The following is a 17930-nucleotide window of genomic DNA, read 5'->3' as shown; positions in this document are numbered from 1 at the left end:
GCCTGTTCTGATACAAGCAGAACGTTATCAGGAAACAGGAGACAACCCCAGAGGACAGAGTTACATGGTGCATGAGCTGCAATTTATCATTCAAAGCCTCACCAACCAAGAGTCAGCAGACGAAACAGATGTCAGCACAGTGCCTGGACTGTCGGTTCACAGCTGAGGTACCCAAGTGACACATGCAGCTCCACTGCAGATTACTGAGGAGTGTCGCATCACTCAAGGGCTTACAAGTGATTGCAATTTGTCATTTTCACAATTCGGTCCAGCAGTGGCTAGCATCAAGACCATCTCACTGATACTCAACAGCCTGCCTCTGATTCAGAGATTCTCTTTCCCTTGCTGTATTTATTTCACAGTTTCATTCTATGGTTTTCAAGCCTCTCTTCATAGACCAAGCTTTACTTTCATCGATTACAGACAAAAGTGCACTACAGAAACTGAAGCATCTGAATTCAGACTGTGAAAAATAAACACTGGTTGAACAGAGTTGTAAATGAGGGCTTCAGCAGGTGTATCGACTAGAGCCAGAGATGGGCAGGTTGTCAGTGGTGAAACGTGATCAAATTTTATGAAGAGTGAGACAGAAAGCACTGAATGGAATCTGTAGCTGGCAACCACAAAGGGTGATCACAGCCTTCGTCTTGTTTGATTGGAGTTTTATTTAGAGATACAGACCCTTTCAGCTCAACGAGCGTGCACTGTCCAATTACACCCATGTGACCAATTAATTAACTAACCCGTACATTTTTGCAATGTGGAAGGAAACTGGAGCACCCAGAGGAAACCCACGCGCTTGTGGGGAGAATGTACAAACTGCTTTCAGTCAGTGGCAGAATTGAACCCAAACTACTGGCACTGAATATCACTGCACTAACAGCTACACTACCGCACCATCTGCTACCATGTTTTCTCGTAACGAAATGGGAAAACTGACAAGCGACAGGCAGGAAATTTTTAGCAAAGCTCTCAAAATCTAAAGCTCCAAACTATTATATAGCATTGCATAAAATTTGACCTTTGGCATACCCATACGTGACGGATTTCACAGCTCAGATAAATTAACCGATCTAGAGTCTACTAGAATGCCAAAAAAAACAATCTGCAGATACTGGAAATCTAAAATTAAAGCAGAAAAACAGTGTAAGTATTCAGGCAGCATCTGTGAAGACAGAAAAACAGATGTGGAAACTGCTTTCTTTCTTTACCAGTGCTATCCAAGTATGTTCAGCATTTATTGTTTTTATTTCACTCTGCCACTGAATTTAATGAAAAGTTATCAAGAAATATAAATGTTTACAAACCATATGGATGCCACTGACTCCAATAACAAAAGTCAGAGTCAAGAACAGAACACCCTCTGGAGAGTTAAACTATGTTTATGGCTCTGCCACACTTAAACAGACACAGCAGCCTTGTAAATAAGAGGGAAAATCCAACAATTCCCTTGTGCAGCCATGGCTGGAATAGTTCGTAACCCCAATTCTCAGCACATTAAAATTTAATGTGCTACTTAAACAGTTTATGGCCAGAAAGGGCAAGAGCAAATCACACCAACAATAAAAGACGAAGGGGACTAAAAGGGCAAGGAACATTAAATAAAATACCTTCAAATGTACTCGCTTAATTCCTGACTACCCAGAGAGACACAAACTTAAAAAACGGTGCTGTTCTTTTTAGAAGTGACATTAGAAACTAGTTTGCACTCTCTAAAGTATACACAGAAAATGCTGGAAATACTCAGCAGCTCAGGCAACATCTGTGGAAGGAGAAACAGCTAACATTTCAGGACTGAGCTCTCTCATCAACTGCTGCTGGGCCAGTCGTTCATTTTAAAATCTGAAATTCATTACGATTTCTTTTCATTGGTCAGAGGTGTTACGGAATAAAGAGGAAAGTACGGAATATGTCGTTTATTCACCAATCAGCTTCCACCTTCACTGAAGATAGAACAGTTCAAGGGGTTAAATTAGTTGTTCCTGTAAATGACAGGAGAGCATAGCACTTTTATTCTTTTATTTTCAATGCTTTTCTATCAAGAATACTAATTAGTGCCAACTCGGGCAATAGTGAGAACGATTTTATACCATAGGTGGAGTTTGATTATAAGCTTTTGCAAACTGTTCCACAAACTATCCTAAGCTTCATCCTAATAGAAAGCTCTGACAAAGGAAGGCATCACAAAACTGCAAACCAGAACATCAGAAACTCGTCAGGCTGTTTAGCAATTCCTACCGAGTCACAATAGGAATCTGAAACAAACATGATTGAGATATGCCAGCAACAGGAGTGGGATGTTTGGTTCCTCTAGTCAGCCCCACCATTCAACAACGGTGGGGCGGCATTGTTGCATCCTCCCACTTGGGTCTGTAACCCTGGGACTCTTTGCAAATGCAAATGCATCTGTTTTATTTGATATCTAATCCATTAGTGCTATCCTCCATCAACATTATCCACTTTACAGTCCAGTGTGTATAACAGACCACTACAGATGCACTTACTTTCACATTCGTGACAACTCCGATACCAGCTCCTCACAACTGCTGCGATCAAGTGCGGCCTCAGCATCGTTCCCTTTAGAACTTTTCTGATCTTTTGTGGTCACAACATTTCTGGTTTGCTGGTTTCGGGTCACTTGTGACTAGCTTTCAGACATCACCGATATACGAAACGTACTCCCCAGGCCCTCAGCTCAATCAGTGGGCTCTTATAGGGCAGTGTCCGGCGTATGGAAACATTCCTCCAGCATCGTCATGAACTGACCCCATTTAAACTCAACATCCCAACACATGCTCAACAAAATCAGCATGAATGTGCCACTTCTAAACTTATTGCTGGTACCAGTACTCTGCAAGAATAGAATAGTGAAGAGCCTCTTTGGTATGATGTGCTAAAATAGATAAATAGATAAATAAATAAATGACAAACTTAGCAATCACTGAGCAAAGGATAATCGTGACTTGCAGGAATCACAGCTATGCTGCTTGGTTACCAAGAATCCACTCATGTGAATTAATGCTATTTTCTCATTCCAAACAAAGACTTTTGCAAAGTCACATCTCTACTTCTGCCAATTTCACTGTGCAACTCTAGTCACCATTACACTTCCACTTTGGTAGCTATCAAAAACTCAAGAATTCTTCAATGAAATAATTTCCTTTTGTAATGAGTCCCATTAGTCTTTCGTTAATCCTACAGAAAGCTTTAAGACACTCAACTTGTTTCTCATTCTGAACAAGTAGATTCTTCAAAACACGAAGTTCTCTTCTGTAAATGTCAACAGAGTTTTACTTAGTACTGGGGAATTTCTTCTTTTAATCATCACTGAAGAGGTTTGGACAGGAGAAAAGCATGGGGCAATGCAGACAGAAACTGACAACAGTTGGTGGAACCGTTCTCATACATCTTCAATGACCCTAGTTTAATCCTGGCTTTAAGTGCCATCCATTTGCAGTTTGCACGTTCTCCTGGACACAGTCCGTGTTACTAAAGCTCCCTCCCAGTCCTGTGGATTGGTAGATTAATTGGCCAATGTAAAATGAACACCAACCAAGCCTCCACAGTTTGGTTGGGAGGTAGAACTTGAAGGATACTGATAGGAATGTATGAACGGATTACAGGGAAAATTTGTGGGGAGATAGGATTGCTCTGTGAGTACACATTTACACAAAAGTCTTCAATGCCACCATCTACATTGTGAGGAGATATGGATACTAATGCCCTATATAGAGGCCTGCAGAATGCACCTGAACTACAAGTGACCAAAGACAGACAACAAATAATACAGCACAAACACGAGAAAACCTGATGATGCTGGCAATCCAAGCAACACACACACAAAATGCTGGAGGAACTCTCAGCAGGCCAGGCAGCATCTATGGAAAAGAGTAAACAGTTGACGTTTTGGGCCGAGACCCTTCATCAGGACTAGGAGAAAAAGTCAAAGCGGTGGGGGGAGGGAAGTAGTACAAGGTGGTAGGTGATAGGTATTCTCATTTCCTGACAAAACTGGTTGAGGGTCCATCATGTACACACAGAAAGAGAATGGAACCAGAATTGCATCCGTGTTTGCCAACAAGCTTGCAAGAGTTCAAAAGGTAAAACCACACAGAATCACCTGCTCTGAGTTAGCTGAAGTTTAATAGTAACTAAATTTACACCAAGGAAATGGAAGAGTTGAGAAATTTATTGCAAACTTTTTTTTCCTGGTTGGATAATGACAGAAGTTAGTTGTGCCTTTTGTATAGAGTTAAGACAATAACTCCATACAGAAGGCAATTTGGAAGGTAATTACTCTTGTGGACCAGCCAAGTAAATGCCTTGTCTATTCAGTGTAATTCATTTCTATGCAAAATAATCAGATTACATACAGACTATCCCAAAGGGCAATATCTGAGTATAAAACAAAATTCTGCCCCATGCAGTTTTTCAAAGCTATACACATTTTCTTTTAAGATCAATTCCCCAAGTTACTTCAGACAACTCCCAATCTCCACCCCATGACCAAAAGTGATATATGTGAATGTGACAAACCCTCTCTGCACGCTCTTCAGAACCAACCTGTTACAGATGCATGTAAGGGTTGATCTAATGCCAAACCACTGTAACCTGAGACCCAAAGATAGCAAGTTGTAAGACATCCAAGCAGAACCATGAATAAATCATGAAATGGGAGATTTCATGACAATAATCATGGGAGATTTCACTATGAATCTAAGTTGGGAAAATCAGATTTGGTGCTGGATTCCAAGAGAAGGAATTTGTAAAATGCCCATGAGTTGGCTTGTTAGAGCAATTAGTCGTTGAACCCACTAGGAGAAAAGCAATTCTGGATTGGGTGTTATGAGCTAGATTTGATTAGGGAGCTTAAGGTATAAGACCCCTTAAGAGGCAGTGATCACAATATGATAGAATATACCATGCAATTTGAGAGAGGGAAACTAAAGTCAGATGTATCAGTATTACAGTGGAGTAAAGAGAATTAGAGGCATGAGAGAGGAGCTGGCCAAAGTTGATTGGAAGGGGACACTAGCAGGGATGATGGCAGAACAGAGAGCTGGTGTGTCTGGGTGCAAGAAAGATACATCCCTAAGATGAAAATGCAACATTGACTAATGAGAGCATAAAAGCAAAAGAGTGGGCATATAATATAGCAAGTATTACTGAGAAGTTAGGCTGGGAAACTTTTAAGAAACAGAGAGGTAAGAAGAGAAAAGATGAATATGGTAGCCAATATAAAACACAGCAAAACTATTTTTTCCCCAGATATATAAAGAGAAAAAGAGAAACAAAAGTGGCTATTGGACTGTTGGAAAATGACACTGGAAAGGTAATGGACGAACTTACTAAGTATTTTATGACAGTCATCATTGCAGAAGACACGAGCAGCATGACAGAAATTCTAAGCGTCAGGGGGGCAGAAGAGTGTGTAGAAGGTGCTTGAAAAGCTGAAATGTCTGAAGGTAGATAGGTCAGCCTGACCAGATGGACTATGCCCCAGGGTTCTGAAAGAGGTAGCTGAAGATACTGTGGAAAGGTTCCAGAGGACCTATCTACCTTCAGACATTTCAGCTTTTCAAGCACCTTCTATACTCCCTTCTGCCCCAACACGCTTGAATTTCTAGCGTACTGCTAGTGTCTTCCACAATGAAAACTAATGCAAAATACTAATTAAGTTTGACTGCCGCCTTTCCGACGTCATTTTCCAACAGTCCAATATCCACTCTCGCTTCTCTTTTACTCTTTATATATCTGGAAAAAATGGCAAATGTTATTTCACTCTTTAGAAGGGAGGAAGGCAGAAGAAAGGAAATTATAGGCTAGTTAGCCCGACTTCAGTGGTTGAAAAAATGTTGGATTCCACAATTATAAGAATGAGGTTTTTGGGGACTTAGAGGCACGTGATAAAATAGGCCTAAGGCAGCATGGTTTCCTCAGGAAGAAAGCTTGCCTGACAAATCTGTTGGAATTCTTTGATGAAATAGCAGGCAGGATAGGCAAAGGAGAGTCAGAGGACGTTACTTACTTGGAACCTCTACTTTGACAAGGTGTCACACCTGAGGCTGCTTAACAACCACACAGCCCAAGGTATTACAGGGAAGATTCTAGCATACTAGACAATAGAGAAGATGGCTATGGAGGACCTTCATTGCAGCCCTAAATGCCAGCACTGTAACAGACATTTGATTACGATGATGGCGACAACTAGCATGGATGGAAGATTGGCTAACTGGTAGGAGGCAAAGGGTGGGAATAAAGGGGGACCTTTCTGGATGGTTGCAGTGATTAGTGGTGTTCTGCAGGGGATTGGCGTTGGTACCGCTTACTTACAATTTATATCTCAATGACTTGGATGAGGGAATCGACGGCTTTGTGGCCGTTTGCAGATAATACAAAGATATGTGGAAGGGCAGGTAGTGCTCAAGAAGCAGAAGGACTGAGACCAGTGGTTCTCAAAGCAGAGGGAGTTTCTAAGGGGGTGCTAGGTAGCAAAGGGGGCAGCTGAGAGATTACAGGCTTAATTTTAAAAATGAATTACTTATTATAAGCATTTGCTCCTCAGTGCCACCGAATTGATTACAATGATCATGTAACCATTTCATCTCTCGAGACTGTGCTCGAAGTGCATTATATATGTTGGAAAGTAATGTGATTCTTCTGTATTTGGCATATCATAAGAAATCTGGACTGCAGACGCCATGTTATTTCCAGGTCTGGCCTGCGCATTACTGACATTATTGACTCTAAATCACGCAGATTTACAGTATGGTGTCCAATGAGGTAAAGTTCAGAATCTGCCCTTTTGAATGGACTTGACATTTCTCTAGCTCACAGCCCAACCAAGATACTGCTGTCTCACTTTGTGTACCTTCAGTCGGAGACAGGTTTTGCTTGAGCCCTGATGACATCTTAACTTTCTCCTTTATTGATCGCAGTGCTTGAGGCTGGACTTAATGATTGACCGTGGCCGCTAATCCATAACAAAAATGGCAGAAGCAGACGAAACAAAAAAGTGTAGACAGTAAAGTGTAGAGTATCTGAAAAATCGAGTTATATCAGCACCAAGCAATCAAGAGCAGCCAACGTGTCCGTTATGTGAAAATATTTTTTTAATGAAACAATGAAACCATACAGGCTCCTTGAACATTTGAAGAGAATACATACTAATAAAGCAACTAAGAACCTGGCTTATTTTCAGTCACTTTGTGAAAACTTTCAGAAACTGAAAAACACTTAAAAGCATGTTTGTCAGCACTTCACAACAAAACAGTGATGATTCGTGTGCTTCATGCAATATTTTGCTGCTTATTCCAAAATCTGGAAAGCCCAACAAAATCGGAGAAGAACTGATTCTGCCGGCTGTAAGGGAGGTTCCGAGTGTGGTTTTGTAAATGTCACCAGACCAAATAATTAAAAAGTGCTTTTTTTAAAAAATCAAAACTATAAAAGTTTATTTAAAATACATAGACACAAGACAAGCAATATTTACAAGACAGGAGCTACACTCAAATTACAATACGATTACTACCGTCTAAAAACAGTCCATACCGCGGGGAGACCGCCACTCACGGAAATCCCCCACCACGTGCTCCCTCTGCAAGGACAGCCGGGCATGGACGTATCCTCGGAAAGAGGTGCAGGCAGTCGGCCTGGGCATCGCCCTCCACCTTCCACTGCCGAGACCGGTGAATGGCCATCTTGGCCAGGCCCAGGACCAGGCCCACCACGAGATCCTACTCACGCCCTGCCCCCTTCCGAACTGGGTGCCTGAAGATGAGGAGTGTGGAACTAAATACAGCCAGAACCTCAGCAGCAGCTCTCTGAGAAACTCAGAGCGGCTGCAACCTCTAACATTCCCTGTACATGTGGTACACCGACTCCTCCCACCTGCAGAGTGGACAGCTGGACAAGCTCAGGAATCTGTTATACGGGACTGACTGATACAACACCTTCTACCCCAGATCCTCAACGCACAGCGACAATGTTGTTCAAAGGCAAATAGATTAAATGTCTGAGAATGTGGAAGACACATCGTGCAACGTATTTAGGACAACAGAATTAGCTCTGCAGTTGGACGAATCAATTTTTCCAAGCAACAAGTCATAAAGACTGAAAGTATGGTTCAAGAGTCGACAGATAAGAAGGGGGAGTCAATATTTTGGGTTGTTGAGAATTTTTTCAAAGAGAAGGACAACTCCTACTCCTCGGTCCAAATACTTCCTAATCAACAGACCCAAGACAGTCAGGATGCACAACTGCTACTCCCTCCCCGTTATGCTCCCCAGGGCGATGTACTGAGCCTATTGCTGTGCACTCTGCTCACACATGACTGCACGAGCAATCACATTGTCAAGCTCACCGATAACATGACAGTGGCAGGGCTCATTGCCAACAACGATGAGACGGCCTTCAGAGAGGAAGTAGAAAAGATCAAGGTACAGTGTGAGATAAATAACCTATTCCTCAATGTCAACGAGAAAAGGGAGATGGTTATCAACTTCCGAAGAACTCGCACCACTCAAACCACAATTTACATTGGCAGCACAGCAGTGAAAACTGCAATCAATTTCAAACTCCTGGGAGTGTACATCTCACACACACTCTCCTGGTCCCAAAACAAGAAAGCTCACCAACACCTCTGCTTTCTGGGGAGGCTGAAGAGACTGGACTTTGCACATCTATACTCACGTCATTCTACAGAGGCGCAATAGAGAGCATCCTGACAAGCTGCATTACTGCTTGAAACAGAAACTGCACTGCGGTAGACAGGAAGGTTCCACAATGGATACTGAAAACTGTCCAACTTATTTCCAGCACCAGCCTATCCGCCGTCAAAGACATTTACACAGTAAATTACCAAAAAAGGGCTGGTAACATCATGAAAGATCCCACCCACCCTACTCGCAGACTGTTAGTCCCACTCCAATCAGGGAGAAGGCAACGTAGCATCCAAGGCAGGACCACCAGACTCAAAAACTGTTATTTTCTCCAAGCAGTAAGGCTGATCAACACCTCCAATCACTAACTCCACCACCACTTTATTATTTCCTGTCAGTCACCTTACGTACAGCCCACTTTATGGGCATACAATCAATGTATATAAACTATCGTATATATTAATGCTTACCATGTTTTTTTTATTATTACTGTGCTCTTTATCTTTTGAGGGGTTTTTTTGTGGCTGTATCGAATCCGGAGTAAGAATTATTTTGTACTCTTTTACACATCTCTACAGGAAATGACATTTAACAATTTTGAATCTTCAATCAAAATTTTTTAATAGTTTTTAATGTAATGGACGGAAAGGGAAAGGCAAGGGGGCATTAACCCCCAAAAAGTTTGGGAATCACTGATTTAGACTGATCAGGAGAATGGGCAAAGAAGTTGCATGTAGCATAGGGAAGTGTATGGTCATGCACTTTGGTAAAAGGAATAAAAGTATCGGCTATGTTCTGAATGGGGAGAAAATTCAATTATCAGCGGTGCAAAAGGATTTGAGAGTCCTCACGCAAGATTCCTTAAAGGTTAACTTTCAGGTTGAGACAGTGATAGGGAAACCAAATGCAGTATTAGCATTCATTTTGAGAGAACAAGAACAGAAAAGCAAAGATGTGATTGATGCTGTGGCTTTATAAGGCACAGGTCAGATGCACCAGAGTATCGAGATCAGTTTTGAGTCCTTTATCTGAGAAAAGATGTGCTGGTATCGAAGAGAGTCCAGAAGTTCACGGGAATGATTCCAGGAATGAAGGGAGTGAATGAGGAGTGTTTTATAGCTCTGGGCCTATGCTCACCGGAATTCAGAAGAATAAGGTGGGGGGGGGGGGGGGGGGGAGGGGAATCTTATTGAAACCTAACAAATACTGAAAGGACTAGATAGAGTGGATGTGTAGAGTTTGTTTCCTATAACAGGTGAGTCTAGGATCAGAGGGCACGGCCTCAAGATAGAGGAAATCCATTTAGCACTGAAATGAGGAGCAAGTTCTTTCGTCAGAGGGTAATGAATCTGTGGAGTTCACTGCCACAGTCAGCTGTGGGAGCCAAGTCATTGGGTATAATTTAGATAGGCCTTGATTAGTCAGGGCACAAAGGTGACAGGGAGAATATAAGGAGTTACGAGGGAATAATAAATGGTGGAACAGGCTTGATAGTCCAAATGGTCTAATTCTGCTCCTATGTCTAACTGTCTTATGGATGGACACCAGGGGAAAGTTGGTGGGGAGATAGGATTGCTTTGTGAGTCTGCAGAGACATAAAGGGCTGAAATTCCACTATCTATATTTCAAGGACATTTGTAAACTACCTCTATTTATTGCGGGCTCCAGAATCAATCTGAACTTTAAGGGATCAAAGACTGACAACAGACAGAAGAGAATTCTTTTCTTGACAAATGGTTGAGAGTCCAGCTTGCACATAGGCAAAGAGAACTGAACCAGAAACACATCCACACTTACCAATTAGTCATGCAATGAGTCATTAGTCATACAATTAGTCATACTCATAGGGTATGTGTGTAAATGTACCTCAAGAACTTAAGTGCTCTGCATATAGTAGAATTAGATCATGTAGAAATGGAAATGTATAATCAGACAATGTAAAAATGGAAACAGGATTACTTAATTATATCTATTCCACACCTAAGGCTTGTGATAAGCACAGTACATTTAAGGCGTTCTTGTTGACTGAAGCAATAATAAATACGCTTCTCGATGCAGAGGCATAACAGTCACCCCCAGATGAAACGGAGCAAAACGGCCTTGCGAATATTTGTGGGAGAAATCACTCAAGTTAAGGAGAGAGTGAAGTAATACATCACGAGGATTGATGGGTTTGGTCGATTTCTGCAGTTATGGATGGACTACAAGCATGCTTCAATGACCGTGCACCTAGTCCCAGCAGAGCTGGTGTCTTGAACTTGAAGGGATCACTGCATTTAACCATGAGGAGGCCGGGAATCCACTCATGACCATGACCTGGCCACAACTGAGCTGACTGCTGGTCACATGGCCGTGGGAGGTGCAAGTTGATTGGGAGAACCCCCTCATTTGACTGCTTCTGGGCCTGGCCAAGGTGAACACTCACAGGTTCAGGCACAGATTGAAGCCCGGAGGTTGTTCAGCAGTCCAGAAATCAGAAATCAGATGGAGGAAGGCTGGAGGCCTATCCTAGGATTGGAGGACGGCCTGTGTGTGTGGTGGATGGGAGGGAGGAATGGGGCTTGTTATGCTGTTGGTGTTCTGGTGCTTGTTGTGTTATGGGTTGTTCTTCCAAGCATTGTGGGCATGCTAGGTTGGCATCGAAACTGTGTGGCAACTGACCCCAGCACATCCTTGGGTTGTTTTGGTTGTCAACACAAATGACACATTTCACTGTATGCTTTGATGTACATGTGACAACTAAACCACTCTGAATTGGAATCTGCCAGCAGCCTGAGCAGACTGTTTCTCCCCTCTTGTAAGGATATGTCCGTGCCCGGCATTCCTGGAGAGGGAGCCCACTAGTTCCCTGAAGGCCCTCTGGGACTGGTGGGCAGCACTGAGGCTGTGGTACATCATAAACAAGGAAGATAAAGGTTTAATTTGAAGTTAATGTGAATTTTCCAAATATTCTGCTGAAAGTGATGTGAATGCTGTAGGACCATAAATAAACCTTTTTAAAGAAAATTCTTCACCAACAAACACCAGCAGACTAAGCCCACAGCTCCATTTAGCAAGTTATGGAAAAAGATTGGCATGCAGTCACCTGGAACGATAAGAGAAAATACAACCTTGGAAGAGAGTGCGGTGATCAGGCAATTTTCTTCACAAGACCTGATGTGCTGATCAAGGTGAGGGCTTTAGAATCCCAGTCATTCAACGCAAAAGCAGTCCCTTCACTCACTCAGTTCACACTAACCTGAGGCCCTCCGTTGGTCAGGGTCGACCCCAGATGCCGCGTCCCAGCTGTCTACGTCATATGCAAGTCAGGGTAGTACGATTTGGAGAGCCAGCTATTGCAAGTGCAACAGGCTCCCCCTCTCCATATGGCTGACGATTCCAAAGGAACTTCAGACACCGATACAGTTTGGCACCAGTGGCGCCACAGGCCTTGCCAGTCAGCGTTGAATTCAAGATGGGATTGCCTTAGGGGCTCCATCCCCACATTTTTTCTTGAGGTTGACTCCCAAAGCCTTCCCCACGAGTGGGTATAGCCACACAGCAGCGGAAGTTTGAGACCAGAATTTTCCTTCTCCAAGATGAGCTGCCAACCACGGCTGACGATCCCCAGCTGCCTGATCCTAACCACCATGTATGACATCTACTAATCCCATTTTCCCAGCCCACTGCGCCCTGGCGATTCAAACGCTCATCTTACACATCGTTTGCATCGTGACAGCAGTCGTGCGGAAGACATTGATTGAGGAGGTGGAGGAACATCTGGAAAGCAAAGTTACAAGATACCTAGGCGTTATGGTAAGCACAACGCTGTACAGCACCATCAACCTGGGTTCGGTTCCTGCCACTGCCTGAAAGGAGCTTGTACATTCTCCCCATGACTACGTGGGTTTCCACTGGGTGCTCCCCTCCCACAGCCCAACGACGAACCAGTTAATTTGGTCATTGTAAAACTGTTCTTTGATTAGGCTAGAGATAAGTAGGTGGGTCACCGAGCAGAGCAGCTCGTTGGACCAGAAGGGCCTGTTTTGCACTGTATCCATAAATATAAGTAAATATCTAAACAAATAAAATAAAATTAGGTCAGAGAACTACACAAAGCTGAGGTGTCCAAGAAGGGGATAAAGTTCAGAGACAGTGGAGTATCACCCGTTAGGCAAAACCTTGACAGTGCTTGAACGGTCTGAAGGAGACACTTCTCAGCAAGTTCAAGACCACAGCTCTGCTGCTACAAGAGCCTACCAACAACACGAGAAGCAAAAGGCTCAGCACAAGATGCTTTAGCAACATGATACCCTACTGAAACTGGCATAGATAATGCTGATGGAAAAGATGAGACTACACAAACTCCGGAGAAGAGACACCAGTGTCAATAAGGCTATTGTTAATTATAGAATTACTTAACAACCCAAATCCTGCTCAGACTGAGTCTACTGCTATAGGAAAGCTCTGCATTGTAGTGAGAAGCAGTTCCAAAACTCTGATTATCCAATGAGGGATCACCAAGCATAGATTTACAAAGGTTGACCCATTAGCCAGAGTGCAGAAGGATGAATTGAAAACAATCAGGCCTTGGGGAAGATTCAGAAAGGCACAGTCAGAGGAGACAACTTTGTTGCATCAAAAGTGACTGCAGCAAAAGAGATGGTCTAGTTTCTACAAAAAGTCAGAATGTTGAAGCACAAACATGGACAGCATAAAGAGCAACCAGACTTTTACAACTAACTTAACTGTATCCAATCAAATATAATTGGATCACCTCTAGTTATTATTCCCCACATTAATCCTTGTTACAAATGGCAAAATCTGCAATACAATTTGAAGATAACTATTTTGATCCACTACAATTACTAGCGCCAAGATTAGACATTATATAGATGGCAAGTACAGCTTGTTGTGAAGAGTTTGTGTAATAAAGAGAACCAATAAAATTTACTACTGATTGAAGTTGCTCAAAATTTGATGCAAATAGTCAAGCCATAAATGTCAATTATTAATGGTTGTGTTGGTTCTAAAAGAGGTAGCTGAAGAAATTGTGGAAGCATAGGGAATGATTTTTCAAGAAACACTAGATTCTGGAATGGTTCCGGAGGACTGAAGAATTGCAAATGTCACTCCACTCTTTAAGAAGGCAGACAGGCACAAGAACATAAATTATAGGCCAATTAGCCTGACTTCAGTAGCTGACAAAATGTCGGAGTCTATTATTAAGGATGAGGTTTCAGGGTACTTGATGGCACATGATAAAATGGACCGAAGTCAGCAAAGTCAGTTTACTTAATTGGAATTCTTGCCTGACAAACCTGTTGGAATTTCTTTGAGGAAATAACAGACGAGAGACAAAGGAGAGCCAATGGATGTTGTTCACTTGGATTTTCAAAAGGCCTTTGACAAGGTGTCACATGTGACAAGAGCCCATGGTATGACGGGAAAGATATGAGCATGGATAGAAGATTGGCTGACTGGCAGGAGGCAGTGAGAATAATGGGGGACTTTTCTGGATGGACAAAGAACTGGCAGATGGACTATAGTGTAGGGAAGTGTATAGTCATGCACTTTGGTAGAAGGAATAAAGGCACAGACTATTTTCTACACAGAGAGAAAATTCAAAAATCAGAGGTGCAAAGGGACTTGGGAGGCCCAGTGTAAGATTCCCTAAAGTTTAACTTGCAGATTGTGTAGTGGTAAGAAAGGCAAATGCAATGTTAGCAATCATTTTGAGAGGACTACAATGCAAGAGCAAGGATCTAATACTGAGGCTTTAAAAGGTACTGGCCAAACCACACTTGGAGTATTGTGAGCAGTTTTAGGCACATTATCTAAGAAAAAATGTGCTGGCATTGGAGATGGTCCAGAGGAGGTTCATAAAAGTGATTCCTAGAATGAAAGGTTTAATGTAAGAGGAGTGTTTGAAGTATTCACTGGAGTTTAGAAGAATGAAGGGGAATCTCATTGAACATCGAAAGGTCTGATTAGAGTGGATGTAGGGAGGATGTGTCCTACAGTGGGTGAGTCTAGAACCAGAGTGCACTGTCTCAGACTACAGGGACGTACTTTTAGAACAGAGATGAGGAGGAATTCATCACCACAGGCAGCTGTGGAGGCAAAATCATTGAGCATATTTAAAGCAGAGGTTGTAGGTTCTTGATTAGTCAGGGCATCAAAGATGAACGGGACAAGGCAGGAGAATGGGTTTGAGAGGGATAACAAATCATCCATGATGGAATGGCTGTGCAGACTCGATGGGCCAAATGGCCCAATTCTGCTTCAATGTCCTCTAATCCTATGAACATCAACTTATCTGGGACACCCAGAACCTGCGATTTCCTCGCCACAGTTTTGAAACCTGTTTTTTCTTCACTGCATATTACATATCTGACTGTACCCTGCTGTTGACAAGCGTTGGCTGGAAGCCTGTCACCCAATACCAAGTCATCTGACATCGCAAGTGCAGATTTGACCATGCACAGGCTCAATGATCAGGGGGGAAATGGACATATAAAAGTTGGCATGCAGTAAGATGCAACTGAGTTGCAACAATCCTTGCCGTTTGCTCACAGTGCGGTGTCTGCACGATTACACCTTTAGTTTTTATTTTAGGAAGAGTCTAAATTTAAATGATGTATTATTGTATTCCAGTCTCGAAGCTGCACCAATTTCCCGGAAACGTGCAGAGCGCGGGGCACCTTCGCCAGCGGCTGCACCGCCTTTAGGACAAGCTCTGGGGTTTGTCGGTCTGCCCGCCGGGGAGGGGGGGATCCCCTGGGGCTGCCCTCCCGCCCGCGTCCCGGGGGAGGGGGAAATCCCTGGGGCTGTTCCGTCCGCGCGCCCCGGGCCCACCTTCCATTTCTGCTACTCACAATTGCAGCATCCATTCGCCAGTGAGAATCAGGGTCCAGTTGGTATCGCCCAACGATTCGACCGCAGGCGCGGCTGTCACAATGGCTCCATCGCCCGGCTCCGCCAGGCAGCGGGCCGACTGGGCCAGCACTACCCACAGGCTCAAAATCCAGGACGCTTGCACTGCGAGGCCCGCCATTTCCTCTCCAGTTAAATGCAGAAGCAACTGCTATAGGTTTTAAGGAAGGTCGTTTTAAAAAAAAAACCGCCGCCTTATTTCAAACTCCTTTTCGGCGCCTTGTGTCGTTACTGCCGCACAAGCCCCAGTGGGTGAGGTCAAAATACCTCAAGTAACTCCGCCCTCTCAGACATAAATGCTGCATCGTAGAACCTAGATGCATGCCCTGTGTGTCGTGCAATGAATTTCAGAGGAACACCACTACTAAGGAACTAGAAAGACCTGAATTTCGACACCACATTTGCTGAGGAGGGAACAAGACCATGAGCGTAAACGAACTGAAGTAAGCCATTCAGTTGAATCTGAACCACGTTCAAATTAGATAAGAACCCATCTGCACCATAACTCCATCCACACGTTATACTCAAATATCAAACTTCAGAGGTAAATTTATTTTCAAAATACATGTATGTCATCAGGATTATTTTTCTTGCGGGCATTCACAGTAGATACAAAGAAATACAATAGAATTTAAAACTCCACAAAATGGACAACCAACATGCAAAAGAAGACAGAGTGTGCAAATACAAAACAAAATAATAATAAATAAATAAGCAATAAATAATATTGAGAACATAAGTTGTCAAGTCATTGAAAGTGAGTCCATAAATTGTGGAATCGGTTCACAGTTGAAGTGACTGAAGTTATGGATGCTGATTCAAGAGCCTGAAGGTTGAAGGGTAATAACTGTACCTGAACCTTGTGCCAAATCTTTCATCTAGCAAAAACATAATCAATAGTTAAAGCAAAAAAAAATGATCAAGCTACAAACACTTTTTCACCTGGCTGCTGTTCCAGATTTCATCAACGTTTTGGATATTTTCGAACTTTTTCTGGAAGGCCTGGCTGCAATTGTAAGATTATTCCCTTTTGTCCTAGATTGTCCCATCCATGGGGCAAATAGATACCCTTAAAATATTGAAAGAGTACAACATAGTAGGCACGTTGACATTTCCAACTGTTGGTGAGAACACTGGAGATCACAATTACAAAATAGTCACTATCTAATAAGGAATTCGGGAGAAATACCTTTGTGTACGGAGTTAGAAGGTAAAAGCAGAGATACACTTGAGAGCCAGTTACCTAAAGGCGAGAATGGAATAGACACTGATAGATTAGGATGAAAATTGATGCACGGGAGCCCGGGTGAAGTTGGATCAAATGCCCTATGTAAAAACTAGGGTGGATGTACATTCATTCTGGAAGGGAATATATTGTATTTATCAGAGGTTGTCATGAGTAAAGAACACATTTGCCAAAATGTTATGTCTCCTCTAGAATTAGTTTGACACAACAACATGGGTCAAAGGGCCTTTTCCTGTGCTGTACTGTTCTATACGCTGAGATGTAAGTTTCTCTTGAATACATGAAGGAACAGGTTCCTTTTTTTTCATTATTCCCAAACCTGGTCAGCTGTTTTTATAATATATCTTACTTCTTTTCTACAAAGATAACTGTAAAGATACTCAGTTTATTGTAGGGCTATTAAAGCTTTTGAAATCAAACATTGCAGACAATTTTTTTCCAAGCTTGGACAATCTGGGCATATATGCTGCAATTTCAGTTGTGTGTGTTCCATTGTGTTTATATACCCTTTATATGCAGTTCAGGTTAGGGAGGAGATTTAATTGTTTAGATCTAATGAAACTTCTACTTCATGGCGATGAATTTTGACTCTATACTTAAAATATAAATTTCTACATCCATAACGTATTGCAACTTGCTTAAGAAAATACGTTGCTCTATAATTATGCATTACGGTAGAAATAGCTGAGAGGGAAAGTGTGCCAACCTTCAGAAAATATTAAACAAAAGACCAGCCTAACAATGGCGCTTGCAAAGAACCTTACAATCAATGAATTACTTTTAAAGTTTAGTTAGAAGTATAGTATTGTATAGGAAACACGGCAGCAAATTTATGTTCTTGCATTCTCTTGTCTGTACTAATGAGCAGATAACCCGTTTTCTTTAGTCTCTTGATTGAAGGATAAATATTTAGGGCTAGATTACAACACTGATGATTCCAAAGAGGTATTTAATTGCCTTTCAAGTGCCAATGTACATTCTGAAGTCATAAAGATCACTATGTAAATCTACCTGTCCTTCATTCTTAATTACCACCCCACTAGCCTCCATGCCCTGCACATACTTCTCTGTAACCTCTGTCATCTCCAACAGGATCTCACCACCAGGGA

General features: G+C 42.5%; 1 protein-coding gene across 1 annotated transcript in view; it reads right to left on the bottom strand.

Annotated features, from left to right (window-relative positions):
- The window catches only part of tmx4 (thioredoxin-related transmembrane protein 4), a 70544-nt gene extending 54669 nt beyond the window's left edge, over window positions 1–15875 (bottom strand). The window contains exon 1 of the mRNA XM_073051323.1: window positions 15518–15875. Coding sequence (XP_072907424.1) covers window positions 15518–15696 — 179 coding nt within the window. The 5' untranslated portion in view covers window positions 15697–15875. The remainder of the gene's footprint in view (window positions 1–15517) is intronic.
- Window positions 15876–17930: the final 2055 nt, after the last annotated feature.

The sequence above is a fragment of the Hemitrygon akajei genome, chromosome 7 (genome assembly GCF_048418815.1).
Source record: "Hemitrygon akajei chromosome 7, sHemAka1.3, whole genome shotgun sequence".
Classification (NCBI taxonomy): Eukaryota; Metazoa; Chordata; class Chondrichthyes; order Myliobatiformes; family Dasyatidae; genus Hemitrygon; species Hemitrygon akajei.
The sequence above is the reverse complement of the archived record's forward strand: the minus strand, read 5'-3'. Positions and strand labels throughout refer to the sequence as shown.